The 19,825-nt window shown below is 49.9% G+C and overlaps 1 protein-coding gene across 1 annotated transcript; it reads left to right on the top strand.

Moving 5' to 3' along the window:
- The first annotated feature begins 465 nt into the window (after positions 1 to 465).
- LOC132250987 (titin-like) lies at positions 466 to 4,944 on the top strand. Its single transcript, XM_059729374.1, has 2 exons — positions 466 to 614; positions 2,414 to 4,944. The coding sequence occupies exon 2, from the start codon at positions 2,815 to 2,817 to the stop codon at positions 4,942 to 4,944; it is 2,130 nt and encodes a 709-aa protein (XP_059585357.1). The 5' UTR covers positions 466 to 614; positions 2,414 to 2,814.
- Positions 4,945 to 19,825: the final 14,881 nt, after the last annotated feature.

The raw sequence follows: 19,825 nt of genomic DNA, 5'->3' as shown, positions 1-19,825 counted from the left end.
GGCTGGGGCTTTCACCCTGTGGTGGCAGAAGAGGCCGGTCTCACTTCAGTGCTGTGTGAATGCACTTGCCTTCTCTGCACAGGTCTTCACAGGCAAAGCTCCCACGTTGGGGCAGAGGTACCTGCGCCCCCACACTGGGCATCTAATAAGGCCTGGTATGGGGCTGTGTCCTTTGCTCCTTACACTGGTCCAGGTGCTGCAGCTGTCAGAGCCCCAAGCATGTTCCAGGATTCACCATGGCCTCAGCTACTTGCTGAATGTTTTAAATCTGCCCCTGGCAGTATCCGAGCTACCCGACCTTTAATTTAACATAGCTCAGTGGCCTGTGCATGCCACACGGTACGATCCAGAATCCTGCTCACAAACTCAGGTATCCGGTGCGACGCTCGGAGGTATCCAGCTGAGGGGCTCGGAGGCTGCAGACAGGACCAAGTATTGACTCTGCTGCCTGGAGGACATTAGTGTAACACCAGCTGTTTCTTGCAGGAGAGACAGAGACGTGTGCGGACATCAAGCCATGGACGGCTCTGATGACACAATCGAGATGTCGGCACTGGGCCGCCCTTTCCAGCTGGGGATGCTGTACGACTGCCGCAAGGAGACACTTATCCCAGGTAGGTCCCTGGCTGCAGCCCCTGCGGCAGGAGTGGAGGCAGGAAAGGGCCATGGCCTGAATCGCCTCGTAGCTGGGAATGAGCTCCATGTTCTCCAAGTGCCCTGGTTACGTCCATGGGAAGGGCCCGGCACATTCTCACTGCAGTTCAGCCAGAAGTAATTGGATTGGGCAGGATGTGCGTGTAAGATGTGGACCAGGGGTGCAGGGGCCCGATCCCTCTCATGGCCGTGCAGCCCTGGCCCCTTCCCCGCCATTCGACTTAAGGTCAGCAAGGCAAGAAAAATGCCTTCATGCGCTACACACTGGCATGTGTGGTGGGGGTTGCCGATTCCTGATCTAATATCCCTCGTGTCTCTCATTCACGCAAACCCCAGGTGCAGCATGTTGCATTTGTCATCCTTGAACTGCATCCTAGTGGCTCCAGCCCAGCTTTCCAATGTATCGAGATCCTTCTGAATCGTGATCCTGTGCCCCAGTGTGTTCTCAATCCGTCTCACGTGTATGTTTGATGAGGGAGCTCTCCCCTTCAGTACAGCATTAACAAATACCCTGAACAGCACTGAATGCTGCACAGCCGCACTCTGTAAAGCTATGGAAACTTCCAGTGTTCAGAAAGGTGGCTAGCTGTCTTAGCCTGAACCCAGGGAGAAGGAAGGGCAGGCAGCACTGGACAAAGCAGCTGCTGCCTGGGGAGGCTCCTGCCTTTCTGCACCAGTCGGCTGTAATGCTCCCCTCTGCTCTGCCTCTACCTTGCTCTTCAGTACTTGTGCCATCGTGTCCCTTCCTGCCTGTCTTCGTGGCCATTCATCTGGCAACAGCAGGACAGCAAGAGCTGCTGCCCCTTCCCACAGCAGCTCAGTGGCTGGGGCATGGTCCTGAGGGCAGAGAACCAGGGGTCATCATCACCCAGGCCCTTCTCACATGCTCTTTCTGAAGCCGGGCCACTGCCCCTGCCTTTCATATAGCCGTCAGAAGAAAAGGGTGGGAGGCAGCACCTGCCCCACTGGGAGCAAGAGCCTAGACTGGAACCCAGACCTCCAGCCCTCTCACTGAGCCACATGTCCTCCAGCTTGTCCTGCCCCTCCTGGCCCAATCTGTCTCCCAGGTACCTCCCTCTCATAGCTGTCTGGGGAGACAACTATAAGAAGAGCCCCTGCATAATGGCTGAGCTGCGGTGTGGGGGCTGCAGTGCTGTGCTGAAGGGTCAGAGAGACTCGGATCCATACTACCTCTAGGCCAGGGGTCCTAGACCCCCGCTCTTCCAGCCTCCAGGTGAGAACTACTGGAAGGAAAGGCTGGGAGGCCCCTCCTTCCCCATATCCATTCCTGAGTCTACAAGTAGTAGTCGTGGATTTGAGATGCTTTGGGTTCACGTATACAGGTATTAGAAAGGTGTTGGCAAAGCTGTCTAGAGGGTAGGTGAGCAGACCACTGTAGAAAGCAGTAAGGAAAGGGAAGGGCCCGCACTGCGGACGCAGCGTACGGTGACATGCCCGTGGAGCGCACTTGTTCTGTGCTCCTCTGTACTGACTGCAAATTCTGCTGCCGAACCTCCTGTCAGTACGACTTCACGTGGGGTTATGATCTAGACGTTGCATATTCCTGGTTACGGGTTTGTTGGTCTTTTTAACATAGGATTCTCTGTTTTAACCCCTCACGCACTACAGTGCTTGTCTTCTTGCCAGGACAGATAGGTTATTCAACAGTATTCAGTTCCCCTTTTCTTTCTATGCTACAGTTGTTAACACAAAGACTTCTTATCCTGCTGCCCTTGACCCTGCATTTGTAATGTTCTAGGCATCTCTCTATGGGACCTGGACACCCTCCGAAAAGACGTGGATACAAAACCACAGTCCAAGACGGAATTTCAGATCATTGCATCAGACACCATTGATGCCAAGGCCTCTGCTCTCAAGGTCACAGCTTCCCTGAAGGCCAGCTTCTTCTGTGGCCTGGTGGAAGTGGGGATCAGCATCATATTTAGAAGATACAAAGACATCCAGACATCAGGCCCGTGTCACTCTGCAGTACTCCACCACCACCCAGTTCAAGCAGCTGACAATGAGCCATATCGGTCGCCAAAATGTCTCTTACCCTGATGTATTTGACCAAGGCACGGCCACCCACGTGGTCACCGCTGTGCTGCACGGGCTCAGGCCTTCTTTGTGTTCGACCGGGAAGTGTCTTCATCTGAGGACATGCAAGAGATACAAGGAAAGCTCCAGGTTATGATTAACAAGATACCAGTGATCACCATTCAAGGGAAAGGGTCCCTGAAAATGGATGAACAAGAGAAACACCAGGCTGAAAAATTCAGCTGTAGGTTTTATGGTGATTTTGCTCTTGAGAACAATCCAGTGACTTACGAGGATGCCATGAAAGTTTATGCCACGCTCCCCAAGCTGCTGGGGGACAACGGGGAGAAGGCCGTGCCTGTGAGAGTCTGGCTGTACCCGCTGACCAAGCTGGACTCCAAAGCCGCTCGCCTGGTCCGTGAGATCAGCCTCACACTGTTCTTTGATGCCCAGGCTGTGCTGGAGCAGCTGGCAGAAGTAGACATGCGCTGCAATGACCTGATGAAGAACCGCATTGCCACGACCTTCCCTGAGATCAGGAGGAAACTGCAGCAATTCCAAGCCCTGTGCAAGCAGCACAGACAAATCTTCCAGAAAGAGCTGGCAGGACTCCTGCCCTCCATCCGTGGGGGTGGGAGGGAAGAAGGGGCCCTGGTGGACATTTTAACTTGCAAGAACCAGTCCCCATTCAATACACAGCAACTCAACGAATTCCTGGAGAATAAGGAACGAGAAGTGAATTTTGTGAGTTCCTACCTGTCTGCCCTGAAGGACGTGGAAGTCGTGTCCTCTAAGAACAAAGTGGATGAAATAGTTCTTGACCCCACGAATGAGTTTGTTGTCTCCTTTACATTCACCTCCTTACAGGACGAGGAGCCCTATCTTTCAGATTTAAAGCTCTGGCTTCAGACCCACTATATGAAAAATACTCATGATCCAGCCCCAGCCAGTCATGTCAGTGAGAAACCCAAACCCAAACTGTGGTTTGAGCACAAAGAAAGACATAAAAATGCCCGCAGATCTGCAAAATCCCTGTCAGAGTTTGCCCATGTCAACAAATCCTGCGGGAAAACTCGGTTCCTTGTGGCGTCTGTCCCAGATGAGGACAACCCAGGAGCTTCCGTTTACCTGTATGAGGATGGGGAGCTGGTCAACACCAACTTTGAGCCTCCAGCAAAGCCTCTTCCTCCCTTGGTTGCTGGAATCAGCCATGACCATGTGCAGCTCACACTGAAGCCAGCAGCCCAGGGAGAGGCTGCGATCACCGGCTATCGGGTGGAGTACAGAGGAGTGGGGCAGGAGGACTGGACAGCTGTGAGTGTGAATAGCAAGCAGGAATCATTCCCAGTAGCAGGGCTATGTGCAAACACCGAGTACCAGTTCCGATACGCTGCAGTGAGCAAACCAGGGCTCAGTGTGAGCAGTGACAGGAGTGAGACTGTGAAGACATCCTGCCCCACCAGCCCCCCGGGGAAGCCTGTAACATTGAAAGTGGAACCATGTGCTGTCACACTGTCCTGGCAGGCACCAGCTGTCACTGGAGAGGGAGTCACTATCAGGGAGTACAGGTTGGAGTATAAAGAAGACACAAGAGATACAAGCCCTGAAGGAAAAGGCAAATGGCAGGAGCAAAGGACCAAGGAGAAAGCAGAGTCCTGCAGCATTGAGGGGCTGAAGCCTGGGACGTCCTACATGCTCCGCGTGTCAGCGGTGTGCACGGATGGTGCTGTGAGTGACCCCAGCGAGGCGGTGTCCGTTTCAACGCTGGGAGCAGAATCAAGGTCGTTAGCTCACGAGTACTTGAAGAAGAGCGCTCTGCTAGGGGACCAGGAGCCCTCCGTGTACGCACTGCCCCTGGAGGAGGCAGCGCGTGGTTCTAGCTCGTCTTGTTTGAAGTACAGGCTGGGAGCAGACAGCTCTCCCGCCCACAGAAAGGTCATTATGGTGATGGGAGCAACCGGGTCTGGGAAGACTACTCTCATCAATGGGATGATCAACTACATCCTGGGAGTGCAATGGGAGGATGGTTTCAGGTTCAAACTGATCCATGAAAAGACCAACGGAAGCCAGGCTGAGAGCCAGACGTCTGAAGTGACCGTCTACGAGGTCAATTACAGACAGGGCTTTAAAATCCCCTACAGCCTGACTATCATAGACACCCCAGGGTTTGGTGATGTGAGAGGGATAGCTCATGACAGGCTAATAAAGCAAATCAGAGAATTTCTCTCTACCCGGGGGGCACTGAGCAAATAGACGCTGTGTGTGTTGTAGTTCAGGCCTCGCTAGCTCATCTCACCCCTGCCCAGAAATACGTGTTTGATTCGGTGCTCTCCATCTTTGGGAAGGACATAAAGGACAACATACAGGTTCTTGTCACCTTTGCAGATGGACAGACCCCCCCGGTTCTAGAGGCCATTAAGACTGGTGATCTGCCTTGTGCTAAAGGTGCTCAGGGCAACCCAGCTCATTTTACATTCAATAACTCAGCCCTCTTCACCAGCAACATTGGAGCTGTTGAGGGCAGTGGTGATTTTTTTGTGATGTTCTGGAAAATCAGAGCTCAGAGCATGAAGACGTTCTTTTCATCTCTAAATAAATTAGAAAGTAAAAGTTTAACTTTGACGAAGGAAGTTCTCAGGGAACAGAAGAAGCTGGACATGGCTGTGGAAGGGCTGAAGCCCCAGATCAGGGCTCAAGTGGTAAAACTGGAAGAACTGAGAAAAACAGAGCAGATTCTGGAGCAGCACAAGGGTGAAATGGAGGCCAATAAAGACTTTGAATATGAGGTAGAAGTGACGGTGCCTGTGCAGGAGGACATCTCTGGCACGGGTAACTACATAATGAACTGCCAGCAGTGTCACTACACCTGCCACTGTCCTTATCCAATTTCTGATGATGCTGAGAAGATAAAGTGTAAAGTTATGGATAAGAATACAGGACATTGTACGGTCTGCCCTGGGAAGTGTCACTGGAAAGTTCACTTCAATCAGAAGTACAAGTGGAGTTATGAGGCAAGAAAAGAGAAACGGACCTTTGCAGAACTGAAAGAGAAGTACGAGAAGGCATCCGGGGAGGTGTTATCAACAGGAAATCTGATTGAGAAGCTGAAAGAGGAATATGCGGGTGGGGAACAATTACTGCTAGAGCTTATCGAGAGATCATCTCACAGCCTCCAGCGCCTGAAAGAAATTGCATTAAAGCCCAACCCCCTGTCCACTCCGGACTACATCAATTTGCTGATTGTGTCGGAGCAACGGGAGCTGAAGCCTGGGTACCAGGAACGGATAAAATTGCTGAAGGAAATGAGAGAAGTAGCTGCGGAAGTAAGTTTAACCAGGCCTCTTACTTGACTAGGAGGAAAGACAAAGAGAGAGAAAGAGAAGAGAAGAGAAGAAGATACTGATGCTGTGTGTTTCAGAATGTTCTAAGATAAGGAAAAACCTTCGTGCCTTGTTTTGTCTGTGTGCAGATGTTAACCTCCTCCTTTCCGCCGAACTAGAAGCTGATAACTGTTCCCAAAACATAGTGTTTTTTTTAAATAAGTAAACTGCTTACATGCGACAAACAAATGATCAACATCTTTCTGTTCCTCTCAAGGTTGCTTTGTCTGAACGCTGCATCTTTTTTTTCCGCTGTCTAAAGTATAAATACGCTTGTAAACTTGTAGAGGTCAGAGTTCCTTTGAGAACTCTCCTTGTGATCACTTGTATAGCTCTAAATAAACCTAGATGGCTCTGCCAATTCTAATACAACCACAACGCGAAGTTTGATTTCTTCCACAATTTAGTGCCGTGACTCAGATAGAGACGCCCGGAGTGATCGGTTGAGATACAGACCGTCTCCTCACTGATGTCCTGGCTAGCCAGATTAAGGTAAGAGACCTTTTGAAATCTCTATTGGGGCTTTTCAGTGAGAGACTGCCTGTGTGTCTTCCTGTTTGCTGCTTGAGGCTTACCTTATCCGACCCTTTTGCTGCCAGAATTGTCAGACCCACTATGTAAGTAGGAACTGTGAATTAAGGTTAAAGAAAAGAGTAAGAAACTGTGTTGCTGTTGTCAGTGAATGTTTTCCCCAGTGTGAATTGAGTTAAGTTCTGCAAAGAATAGGAGGTCTTTCTGAAGCTAGGAGAGGAAACCTTGTGCAGCCGCCCCGAGGACACCAGACTGTGTGCTCTTCGAAAGCAAGGGTGCAAGGTGGAAACTCTTAGACTGAAGGAGATCAGGGTTGTGTGATGAATTTTCCCTACCCCCACTCTCATGAATGAGCCGTGTCTAACAGTGAGCAACTGCATTGTGTGCTGGTGCTATGGATATAAGCCACAGCATTTCTGTGCCGCTAGCAAATCTCACGACCTGACCGGACACCCTCAATAAGCCTCTCCTGTGTGAAAGACCTGTGTGAATTGAGGTTAAGGATATGGGGAGCGGAGGGTCTAAAGATGTACCGGCTCTGCCAGAAGGGACTCCAGCATTGTACATGTGCGCACACTATGGCCATAAGAGTTGTAAGTTTCTAGACAAATGGAACTGGTATGCCGGAGATGATGCTAGCTTGCAGTTTCCCCTGGAGGGAACATTTGATTTAAGTAAAATCCTTCATCTCCGCGGAGCCCTTGAGTCGAGGCAGTAAAACACCACAGACTCAGTGGGACACATTTTTGATTGGTATGCAGAAGCTTCCAAAAGATGTCAAGACTCTCAAGTTCGCAGCCTTAAGAACTCCCAAGAAAAACTAAAATCTCAGATAAAAGAATTAAAACAGAAAAGTGCACCAAAAGGGGATCCCCCATCAACAACATTGTCAGCACCAACACAACTTTATCCACAACTGACTGAGAATGAATCTGCAGAAGACATAATTGATTTTTTTAGTGTGCCACCCCCATACCAACCCCAGGAGATCTCCTAAGCCTTGTTAAGCAATTCCCCAATATCAGGGAAGAACCCCAGAAGTTTAGAGAGGAATTGGAAACTGTAATCAATTGTTATGAGCCAACATGGGCAGATTTAAACCAATTAATGAGAAGTGCACTGCCCTCTGAGGTCCGTAACCACCTCATCGCACAGACTAATTGTCCTCCTCAAGACCCCGGAATGGGAGGTCGCTGAATAAGTGCCCGAGAATGCCTTCTTGAGCCCGTGCTTAAAATCTGCCCCAGGAAAACCGACTGGCCCAAAATAAATAACTGTAAGCAAAACAAAGGAGAATCCCCAGCAGACTACATGGATCACTTGAAACTTATAATTAAAAGACATTCTAGCATTGAAGATACAGCTGAAACTGCCCCAGAAGCTGTTGCCGCTTTTGTTCAAGGACTTTTTTCTAAAGTGCAGGAACAGCTACGTATAATTGCTGTAGGTTGGCAACTAAGATGCTTACAGAATTAGTCACCGTTGCTAATCACTGTACAGCCTGCCAAGAAAAGAAAAAAAAAAATCTGCAGAAACTAGGCTAATGTCTTTACAAATACAAACTTTTAGCAGAGGTAGAAGCCGAGGTTTCTGTCGAGGACAATTCAGAGGCAGGGGACGTGGTCGTGGGATGGGACAAGGAAAATTTCAGTCCCAAAATAATGACAGTTGTTATTGTGGCCAACCAGGGCACTGGAAGGCTCAATGTCCTCACCGGTCTGGCCAGCCGGGGATGACATTTAACCAGCCACCACCTCCTCTCACTCAGTTTTCTGTCCCAAATCAAGAAGCCTCCTGTTAAGACAGCCTGAGGAATGATAACATCATCACAGCCCCACTTCTCTCACTTAATCAAGAGGATCCCTTTGTTTCCTGTTTAATAAGCGGTACTCCTACAAAATGTTTAGTAGATACCGGCGCAAGTCGCTCTACTCTCCAAGCTGTAGACTTTTCTACAGCCCCCCTCTCTGCTGTTGCAAACGCTGTAAGAATTTCTAATCAGATAGTTCCTTATCCTGTTTCCCAACCCTTACATGTTTCTCTCAGTTCTGTTTCTGATCAACATGCTTTTCTCCTCAGTCCTTGTTCTCCTGCTAATTTGTTAGGCGGAGATTTGCTTTGTAAACTCAGCTGTACTATTTATTGTTCTCCTAATGGTGTTTATTTGGATGTTCCCTGTGTTAATGAAATGGCTGTACTTGCTACCCTAGCTACCTCACCTCCCGAGCCTGAGTCCCCTAATCTTTCTGTGTTACAAGAGGAAATCATAAAGGCTGTCCCTCCATTTCTCTGGTCCCAACATGCTAATGAAGTAGGGCAAATTCATACTGCCCAGCTTGTAAAAATTAGATTAAACCCAGCTAAGCCATTACCTAAAGTTGCTCAATACTCTTTACACCCAGAAGCTGAAGAAGGGATACGTCCTGTTATAACAGCTCCTTTGAAGCAAAGTATCATTGTCCCGACTAAAAGCCCTTGTAATACACCTATTTTTCCTGTAAAAAAACCTAGGAAAAATACCTATTGTTTTGTACAAGACCTCCATGCAGTAAACTCTGCAGTTTTACCTACTTTTCCTGTTGTACCAAATCCAGCCACTATCTTGTCCTGTATTCTTCCTAATGCCTGTTATTTTACTGTTGTTGACTTGTGTTCTGCATTTTTCTCTATCCCTATACACCCTGATAGCCACTTTCTCTTTGCATTTACCTATCAGGGACTTCAGTATACCTGAACTTGATTGCCCCAAGGCTATACTGAATCCTCTTCTCTATTTCCTCAAATTCTGAACAAGGATTTAGATGAGATAATATTTAAAGACAATTCTGTGCTTGTGCAGTACGTTGATGATCTGCTCTTAGCATCTACCTCCCTTAAAGCCTGTAAAGCTGATTCTTTAACTCTTCTCACCTCTCTTGCCCTAAAAGGCCATAAGGCATCTAAAGAAAAGCTTGACCTACGGCTCTTGCTGAATAGCCCATCTGCAGGGGAACTAATATCAGAGCTCTTTTAAAACTGAATTTGAAACCTTCTAGGTGAAAAGTCCTTTCCTTGAACAGGCTGCCCACCTGCTAGAGGCTTCTTAAGACCCGAGGACTTAGAAATGTTAAGATTCAATTAACTTTCAAATATCAGAAAGACTATTCACAGATTAGATACATGTGCAGTTTATAAATGTTTAATGATTTGCTTGATATGCCTTACCTGTACTGTTCAGCCATTTCTAGCATGTCTAGCATTTCTAGCCTGGCAGACTGCCGCCGTCACTCCACCACACCACCCGTGCACACTCCCATCCTGCCAGGCGCAGGCTGCCGTTCCTCTTCTCAGACCCTACAACTTTTGATGGTTTAGGATGATGATTTCTTAATGTCATAAACATTTTTCTTCTGGAAAGTGAGGCCTGATAAGGAAATAGATCCCTCCCTGTGTCAAGCCCCTTCCTCCGCTGGCTGCTGCCTCCTCCACTCAGTCACCATTTAAGAGCTTTTGTCTTTGGTCTTGACAAGCTTAAGTGTAAATTCTTATTCACTCGAATTAAAACCTGGATTGAGAGTCATAGAGAAATTGAGCTCACAGCAATCTCAGGGCCTATTTGATTTCTAAAGTCATAGAGAAGCAAATCTGGCAGGAACCTCCAGAAGTGACATCTAGTCGAATCCCCTGCCTGAGGTAGGATCAGCCCTGTGCAAACCATCCCAGACAGATCCAGTGTGCAATCTCACAGGAAAACAGCACAGGCACCCTGGCACAGCACAAGACATGACACTAGAATCAGCCCCAGATCAGGCAGGGAAAGCACGGCAGCCAATGTGCTGCTTCTGTAAATGGTTGTTAATACAACCTTTGTTGGGGACAATGCAGGGTGGGGACAGGGTTCCTGTGGGCTCTAGTCCCTCTGGCCTGGTGGTGTAGCCAAGGCTGGCCCCATTCTGGGCCTCCCCTGGCAGTGCAGGCCAGGGCTGGAGCCGGGGCCAGGGCCAGGGCCAGGGCTGAGGCTGGTGCAGGGCAGTGAATTTACAGGGGCTGCAGGTGCCAGGCAATGACTCTGAGTGCGGGGAAGGGATGGGCGCAGTGGGCTCTGGCCCTGACCTCAGGTCCGGCTGTGCTCTGATCCCTGCGTGGTCCCAGCCCCATTTCCCCAAACCCCCATATGGCCCTTCCCCCCGCAGAGGAGGGGGTGTGCGCGCATGCGTGTGCACGTTTTTCCCCCCCCACCTACGCCACCCACCCCACCTGTCTCCGAGGTCACCACCCGCTCTAGCCAGGACCCTCCGGGTTTGAGTCCCAGGAGGAGCATTGGCACAGCCCGTGAAAGAACTCCCGCCCAGTCGCCTCACTTTTTGGGTTGTCTGTTCCCCGCTCTGTCTCACGCGTCTATCAGTCTGGTTGCTGAGCAGCCAACTCACTGCCGCTGCCTACGTGACTGGCCTCAGGTACGAGTGTGTGGATTTAACCTACTATTGTTTTGAGCTTTGACCTCATGACATGGGGACAGGGGCGTAGGCCCATGTCACTCCATTAGGTAACTGATGTTTTTCAAATTGATTGGCCGGCATCAAATGACACCTGACCCTGACTGGGCCCAGGTGGTGAGGTCAGGAGGGCTATTTAAGAGGGTCCTTCCAGGAAGAGGGCAGGCAGACATTTTAAAACACACACACAGAAGCACGGGTCTCTGCAGCTCTCTCTCATTCTCTGGATGCAGAAGTGAGTTACCTCCCAGAAACTGAACCAGGAACTGAGTTTAATGTATTCTAGTTGTGTATGAAAAGGCTACCAAGAGAATTCTATTTGCTCAGAGTTATACTTTTAATACTTGTGTGACTTGTACCCCTCCCCTCCCCTGTCTACCCAATAAAGCTATCCATTATAGCCATCCTCGTTGTACATGCTTGAGAGGAATTGGGCAGGCTTTCTTGCTCCCTTAACTCAGTTAAATAAGGAAGGGTACTTTCTATGCTTCAGGCTATCAGAAACACCCAGGTATAACCTGCTGGGGTTAAGCAGCCCCTAGGTCTACAGGGTCTGTGACTCCCAGGTGGCACAGGGCTCAGACAAAGACCTGAGTCTGGGTGGTGGCAGTGGTACCCCAGGCTTGCGGGTGTGCTCCAGGAAGGGGGTCAGCCAGACATAGACACCCCAGAGAAGGCACTCAGAGCTTGGGTTTTGGCTGGGCCTCAGTGAGGTGGTTGGCTCAACATAGGAGCACCCCCTACTGGTCTGCCACACAACCTAATCCAAATCTCCAGCCTGTGCTGCAGCAACACCCAGCACCTCTTGGAGAGGCTTAAAAAAACCTGACAAATGCTGCAGAGGGGTAGGGGCAACCAGCACAGCCCAGAAGCCTAGGAAATCCCCATAATATAAATAGGCATTGCTATGCCTAGATCATCCCTGACCAGTGGCTGTCCAACCTGTCTTTGACACCCCCAAGGATGGAGAGGCCCCTGCTTCCCTGGTGTCTCTTCCACTGCCTCCCTGCTTTAACAGTGACCTGTTTCCTGAAATCCAACCTGAACTAACTTTGCTGCAATTTCAAGCTGTTAGGCTGCACCCACTTCTGCATCATGAGGGAAAAGGTATTTTCCCTGATCCCTGTGGCAGCCCTGCAGGGATTTGCAGACTGCTCTTGTCCTTCTGTAGCAGCTTCTGCGCAAGCTGAACATGCCCAGCTTCTTCAGCCTCTCCTGGGACTTGCAGGGGCTCCCACTCAATACCGCCTTCCTGTTAGGCATTGTTGACGATGGCTTTTTTATACCAGTTTCCACCCAGTTCTGCCCCAACCTTCCACCAAAACCATCCAGACTGTCTCTTTTTCTTACTTACAAGAATGTCCTGGGAGGCAGGACATCGCTTCTCGGCCTTTTATAGGCTAAGATCAAGTGTAGAAAACCTGTTCTTATCGGCTGTTATATCTGCGCTGAATCCTCACTACATTCAAATTATTTTAATGACAGGAATTAGTTTCATCACAGTCACAAAACCTCTCCACTTTTTAGAGAAGAAAATCAGATGGGTGAAGCAGGACTTGTGCCTGACAAACATGCCTTGGGCTGCTTCTTATCCCCTTGTGCCATCCTTTATGGAGATAAGGACACACGAGAAGTGAAGGACTGCTACACACATGTGCACAGACCTGTGCTCTTCCTAAAGACACCAACCAGAACTCAGACATGTGCAGCATTGAAAAGAGCTGGTATCCAGTGTCTCTACTGAAATGTCTTGCTGTATAACAGGGGTGGGCAATTATTTCAGCTGCAGAGCTGCTTAATGAGTTTTGGTGAACTATCAAGCCAGAAGTAACCCGGGATGGATCATGACTGACTACAAGTCTCTGGGGGCCAGGCTTAGGAGACTGGGGGTGCAGGTGGTCTTCTCGTTGATCCTCCCAGCCAGTGGTCACGGTCCGTGTCAAGACAGCTGTATTAGGGAAGTCAACTTGCAGCTCTGGAGTTGGTGTAATTGTGCCAGTTTTGGCTTCTTTGGCCATGGTCTGCACTTCCAGGAAACAGGTATGCTGGGACATGATGGTCTCCATCTCTTTTCAAAAGGTAAGAGTGTGTTCTCTTACAAGTTGGCTGATCTGCTATGCAGGGCTTTACACTAGGTTCGTTGGGAACCCGGGATGCAAAAGATGGAAAGAACCTAGGAACAATGGACCATAAACCATGCAGTGGAAAAGTCCATGTTAGTACTGTGGGGCCTGATAGGCATCAGGACAGAGGGGTACCAAAGGCACCCATTGTGGGGATTAAGTATCTCTATACTAATGCTAGCAGCATGGGGAACAAGCAGGAGGAACTCACACTCCTGCTTGCAAAAAAGAGTTTGACCTGGTTGGACTAACTGAAACCTAATGGGATCCTACCCATGATTGGGCAGTAGGCATTGAGGGCTATAGGCTGTATAGATGTAATAGTGTGGGGAAAAAAGAAGGGGGGGGGCATTGATTTCTATATTAAGGAGCAATACACATCCTCAGGAATCAGAAGAGGAGCAAATTGAGGTATTCTGACCCAGACTACATGGGGGTTGGGGTGAAAGGGACTTGGTAGTGGGGGGTCTACTACAGACCGCCACACTAGGAGGATGATAGAGACTTGGAATACTCAAGGTGGCTTTCAGAGGCTGTATGGTTGAGGGACATGGTTGTCATGGGTGACCTAAACTATCCTGATATCTGCTGGAAGGAGCAGTCAGCTAGATCCAACTATTCTCATAGGTTTCATAGTTGGTCGAGTCAGAAGGGACCTGAGCAGATCATCAAGTCCAATCCCCTGCCATGGGCAGGAAAAAGTACTGGGGTCAAACGTCCCCAGCAAGGTGTTCATCTAACCTCCTCTTAAAGACCCCCAGGGTAGGAGCCAGCACCACTTCTCTTGGAAGTTGGTTCCAGATCTAGGTTCTAGATCCTAGCCCGGACAGTGAAGTAGCGCTTCCTGATGTCTAGCCTGAATCTACCCTCTGCCAGCTTGTGACCATTATTTCTTGGCACTCCTGGTAGTGTTTGGGGGAACAGGGACTCCCCCAATGCCTGCTGGTCCCCCTCTGACTAGTTTGTAAATGGCCACTAGATCCCCCCTTAGCCTTCTCTTGTGGAGGCTGAACAAGTTCAGGTCCCTTAGCCACTCCTCGTAGGGCCTGCCCTGCTGTCCCCTGATCATGTGGGTGGCTTTCCTTTTGGACCCTCTCCATGCTGTCCACATCCCTCCTAAAGTGTGGCGCCCAGAACTGGACACAGTACTCCAGCTGCGGCCCGAGCAGTGTCGCATAGAGGGGAAGGATCACCTCCTTGGACCTGCTTGAGATGCATCTGTGGATGCACGACAAGGTGCAGTTGGCCTTCCTGACCGCATCCCCACACTGTCGGCCCATGTTCATTTTGGCATCAATAATGCCTCCAAGACCCATCAATAATGACTCCAAGACTCTAGCCTTCCCCAGTAGTCTGGAGGTAAGGGTACTACCCTAGGTGGCAAAGGTGGTGGGGAGGCTGTGCTGGGTTTGGGGGGTGTCAAGGAGGCAAAGAAGAGGTGGGAGCAATCTCCTGAAAGATTTAAACACGGGGGCACAGAAGGGAATTGGTGAGGTTTTATTCAGCTAGGCATCCCCGGGGGTTACAAGAAATAATGGCCACAAGCTAGCAGAGAGCAAATTTAGACTAGACCTTAGGAAGAACTTCTTCACAGTTAGAGTGGTCAAGGTCTGGAACAGGCTCCCAAGGGAGGTGGTGCTCTCCCCTACCCTGGGGTCTTCAAGAGGAGGTTGGATATGCATCTAGCTGGGGTCATCTGGACCCAGCACTCTTTCCTGCCTATGCAGGGGGTCGGACTCGATGATCTATTGAGGTCCCTTCTGACCCTAACATCTATGAATCTATAACCCTTTTCTGCCTCTGCACTGACGAGGAGGTAGTTCCCCAGCCTGTAGGTCTGCAGCTGGTTCTTCCTCAGCAGGTGCAGCACCTTGCACTTGTCAGTGTTGAAACCTATCCTGTTCTTATCCGCCCACCCCTGTAACCTGTCTAGGTCCAATTGCAGCCTATTCCTCCCTTCTAGGGTGCCCACTTCCCCCCACATCTTAGTGTCATCAGCAAATTTGAACAGGGTGCTTTTTACCCCCTCATCCAAGTCGCTGATGAAGATGTTGAACAGTGCGGGCCCGAGGTCCGAGCCCTGGGGGACCCCACTGCCCACATCCCTCCAGGTCTAAAATGACCCATCCACCACCACTCTCTGGGTGCGGCCCTTCAGCCAGTTAGTGACCCATCTGACTGTGTAGGTGTCAATGCCACAGTCCCCTAATTTTGTTAATGAGGATGGGGTGAGACACAGTGTTGAAGGCCTTCGTAAAGTCCAGAAAGACTACGTCCACTGCTACCCCTGCTTCTAAGGATTTTGTGACCTGGTCGTAGAATGCCACCAGGTTGGTCTGACAGGACCTGATCTAATGGACCCATGTTGGTTGCTCCTAAGCATAATCTCCCCTGCTTGCTCCTTGTGTACATGTGCCAGGATAATTCTCTCAAAAACCTTACCCAGGATTGAGGTAAGACTAAAAGGCCTATAGTTTTCTGGGTCCTCCTTCCTCCCTTTTTTGAAAATGGGTACCATATTGGCCCTTTTCCAGTCCTCTGGCACCACACCAGAGCACCACGAATGCTTGTAAAGCCGTGCCAGTGGTCCTGCAATGACCTCTGCTAATTCCCTCAGCACTCTGGGGTGGAGATTGTCAGGACCAGCTGATTTAAATATGTCCAGTCCCTCCAGAAGTTCCCTGACTAGGTCCTCACTGACCCTAGGCCTGGGTGCGCCTCCCCTGGGGCCTAAGGGGGTTCTTAACTTGCATACAGGACCTTCACCTAACATAGGAGATATGCAGTCCCATTACGGGAAATGCCTTACTGGATTTGGTGTTTGCTACAGGAGATGACTTGGTAGGAGATCTGAGGATACAGGGTAATCTAGGTGATAGTGACCACCAATTGTTGGAATTCACTATCTGCTGAAAGGTAGGAAAGATAACCAGTAGGACAGAAGTGGTAGGCTTCCAAAAGGCTGGCTTCAATGAGCTCAGGAGGTGAGAAAGTGAGGCACAGAAGGATAAGAGCATTGGTGAGGTGGAAGTCCAGGAAGGGTGGTTGTTTCTCAAGGGAACGATCCTTCAGGCACAGAAGGAGACAATCCCATTGCACATAAAGGGTGGCAGAGGGGCCAAGGAACCCTCTTGTCTGAACAGGAAAATCCAGGAAAGCGTAGGGATGAAAAAAGAGGCATACAGACTGTGGAAGCAGGGGGTAGCCACCAAGGAGGAATATACCTATTTGGCTTGCATTTGCAGGAAGTTAGTAAGAAAGGCCAAAGCAGCTGGCAACAAAAATTGAAGATCACAAAAAGTCCTTTTTCAGGAGCAAAAAAAAAAGGTGCATGGCAACATAGGATCCCTACAGGACAGGCTAGGGCAATTAGTGACAGAGAGGAGGGACAAAGCTGAGCTCTTCAATGAGTTTTTTGCGTCAGTATTCCTGAACACGGATGAAGACATATTACCAAATTGGACTATAGACAGACAGACAGACATAGGAGGGATACCAGCCCACCAACAGTTAGTGTTGACCTAGTGAAGGGGCACTTGGAGGGGTTTGACATGTTCAAGCCAGCAGGCCGACATGATCTTCATGCAAGGGTGCTGAAGGAATTGGCCAGTGTCACAGCAGAACCACTGGAGGGGTTGTTTGAGCAATCATGGCACTCAGGACAGATCCCATTGGACTGGAAAAGGGCCAATGTGGTCCCTATTTTTAAAAAGGGGAGGAAGGAGGATCTGGGTAACTATAGACCAGTCAGTCTCTCCTTTATTCTTGGGAAAACCTTTAAAAAAGGTATTAAGGATTATATTTGTGTGTGTCCAGCAGGAAAAAATAAGGCTGAAGGGCAACCAGCATGGGTTCATAGCAGGTAGATCTGGGCTGACAAACCTTGTTTCTTTTTATGACCAGGTCACAAACTGCTTAGATGCAAGAGTTGAGGTGGATGTCATATACTTGGGTTTTAAAAAAGCCTTTGATACGGTGTCACATTCCATTCTCATAAAAAACCTGAGCGGCTGTGACTTAGATGATTACACGGCCAGGCGGGTGGCTAGCTGGCTAATGGGATGCACTCTGAGAGTGTGGGCGGATGAGTTGGTATCGACCTGGAAAGATGTGGGAAGTGGTGCCCCTCAAAGCTTGGTCTTTGGACCTGTGCTGTTCAACATCTACATCAGTGATTTGGACGGGGGCGTGGTGAGCACACTGTCCAAATTCATGCATGACACCAAATTATGGGGCAAAGGACACACTGGAGGGCAGAGACTGGATTCAGGCAGATTTGGACAAGCTGGTAAAGTGGGCAGGACAAAATAGGATGCAGTTTAACAAAGATAAGTGCAGCGTGTTGCACCTAGGGAGAAGAAATCATCAAGACACATACAGATTGGGGGATGACTTTCTAAGCAGCACAGCAGCAGAAAGGGATCTCAGAGTCATAGTTGGCTCCAAGATGAACATGAGTCGTCAATGTGATTGTAACAGGAGGGCAGTCAGGGTTGCCGTGCTCTCCCCTGCCGCCTCCTTTACGGTGTCAAGCTGCTGACTGGCACTCTCCAATTTTCACCCGCCACTTTGATCTTATATATATTTTATAGGGAGGCTGCCCTTCACCTGCTTGTCCATGGTTCTCCTGCTTTCTCTAGATCTTCTCCAGTATTGAGTATCCTGTACACTCTCGCCTTATGGGCTATGTGTGGCTCCAACCACCCCTGTACCATGCCCCAAGTCTCACAGATGTGTCTGACATTGTTAGGTCTCTCTCTCACTGCGCCCTCTCTAGCACCCGGGCTCTCCGCAGTCCCGTCTCTCTCTCTCTCTCCGTGCTTGCTCTCTGGGCCTTCTTAGTAAGGCTGCCCTCTCTCCAGGGCCTTCTCCGTAATCTCAGTAATGCCGCCCCCTCTCGGGGGCCTTCTCCATAATGCCGCCCCCTCTCAGGGCTCACCACGCCCACACTGGGGCTTCTCAGCAATGCCCCCTCTCTGGGGCTTCTCAACTGCCCCTCTCTAGGGCTGGGGTCAGTGCACTCTGAATGCTGCACCCTTGCTTGCGCAGGGGTCCCCACACTACCATGTGTCCCCTATGGGACCTCCTCCAAGCCCTAGTAGCCTCACCCAAACCACCGGTGATAAAACAGCAACACAAACACAAGCCCCTTGACTACAACACACACAGAAGCCACCCGGCTATAATCGTGCTCATGCCTACTGGGGATTCTTCATCCTGCCTCAGTGACAGATGCAGCTCCTGCATTCAGGCTTCTCTTCTCTTCCACAGCAGGGAGCTCATTCCTCCTTGGCTGCTGGTAGTGAACTGTCTCCTGCCTGTGATTCATATAGGAGCCAGGCCTTGCCCCTTCCTTCAGCTGGCTAGGCAGGTGGGGATCTTTAGTTCCCTCCAGTTACCTCAGCAACCAGAACCTGAGGAGTTATCCCAGCACTCTCAGTAGCAGGCACCTTAGTGCCCTGTTACACACCTCCCCCCTCAAGATTTCAACTCACTGAGACAGTTTTCATTCTTGTCCCTCTGGCTTCCTTCGTCTTGGTCCTTTTAGGTTCTTGTTTTGGCTCGCCAACACTTATATGCATAGAGGCGGAGGTTTTAAGGCGGCTCGTGCTCAGCTTTTTCCCAAGGCGCACCACGTGGAATTTCCTGGGAGTTGCCCCACCACAGGCAGTCCCCCCACCTTAGCCAACCTTGGTAGGCTGAACTCTCTATTGGTTGAGCTCCTTGTCTTTTAGGGTCCACTATCCCTTCTTATACTGCTCTCCTGAGGTAGTGATGCTTGTCTCTCCTAATAGCCTTCCTGGAGGTCCTGAAGCCTTCCCCAGATCTCCCACTGTCTTCTCAATGCTCTCTGGGCTTCTTCTTCCTCCCAAAACTCGATCTTTCCTCGGCCAGTGGATCTTCCTTGAGGCCTTTATACATTTTCACATAGGCTACACCTCCGACTTTTGCTTCCACAAGCTTTTTTAAAGCCCACCACTTGACCTGCCTTGGGATATTCTGCACATAAATCTGAGGTTCCTCCCCAGCCTATCCCTCACTTTAGATGATCACTCTCCTCCCCATGTCTCTAGCTCCTTGGCCTGGCTTTCTCTTCTGGGTCTGACCCCTTTTTCTTGGGGCTCCTCTCTAGCCTATTTTGCCTTATACTTTGTTCCTCCAGTGTGCAGCCCTGGTGAACCAGGCTATTGGTCTCTCTCCTTGAGCTAGCCTGTTCACCTTTCCCTACCACCCCTACCTCTATTAGGGCTGCTTCCACTCGTGGCCTCTGACTGGGTACTGTAATTCCCTGTTTAGCTTGAGGTTTACAGCATTCCCCCAGCTGCTGTCTTGTACGGCTCATCTCCTCTGCATGACTCTCCAACCATTGGTCCCATTTCTTATTCCAGCATTCCAGGAGCACTGGCAGGACCTCTTCTTGTAGGGCCCTAGGCTTCGCCCCTACCGATACCTTCTCTGGGTTGCTTCTGTCTGGTTGCTCTGGTTTGGCCTCCTCTCTTAAATTCACCAGTCCTCTATCTCCAGGGAACTTCATTTGTTCCAGAGGTTCCCTGCCTCCTAGCTGCTTGTTTGTCAGCTGAGCCTCCATTTCCCTCAATGACCCTTTTATCCCTTCGATTTGATG

The sequence above is a fragment of the Alligator mississippiensis genome, chromosome 5 (genome assembly GCF_030867095.1).
Source record: "Alligator mississippiensis isolate rAllMis1 chromosome 5, rAllMis1, whole genome shotgun sequence".
NCBI classification, from domain to species: domain Eukaryota; kingdom Metazoa; phylum Chordata; order Crocodylia; family Alligatoridae; genus Alligator; species Alligator mississippiensis.
Note: the sequence above shows the minus strand (reverse complement) of the source record. Positions and strands in the feature narration are given on the sequence as shown.

Bases quoted from the DNA above. Each gene is read 5' to 3' on its own strand.
- LOC132250987 (XM_059729374.1), top strand. From the start codon at position 2,815: ATGCAAGAGATACAAGGAAAGCTCCAGGTTATGATTAACAAGATACCA.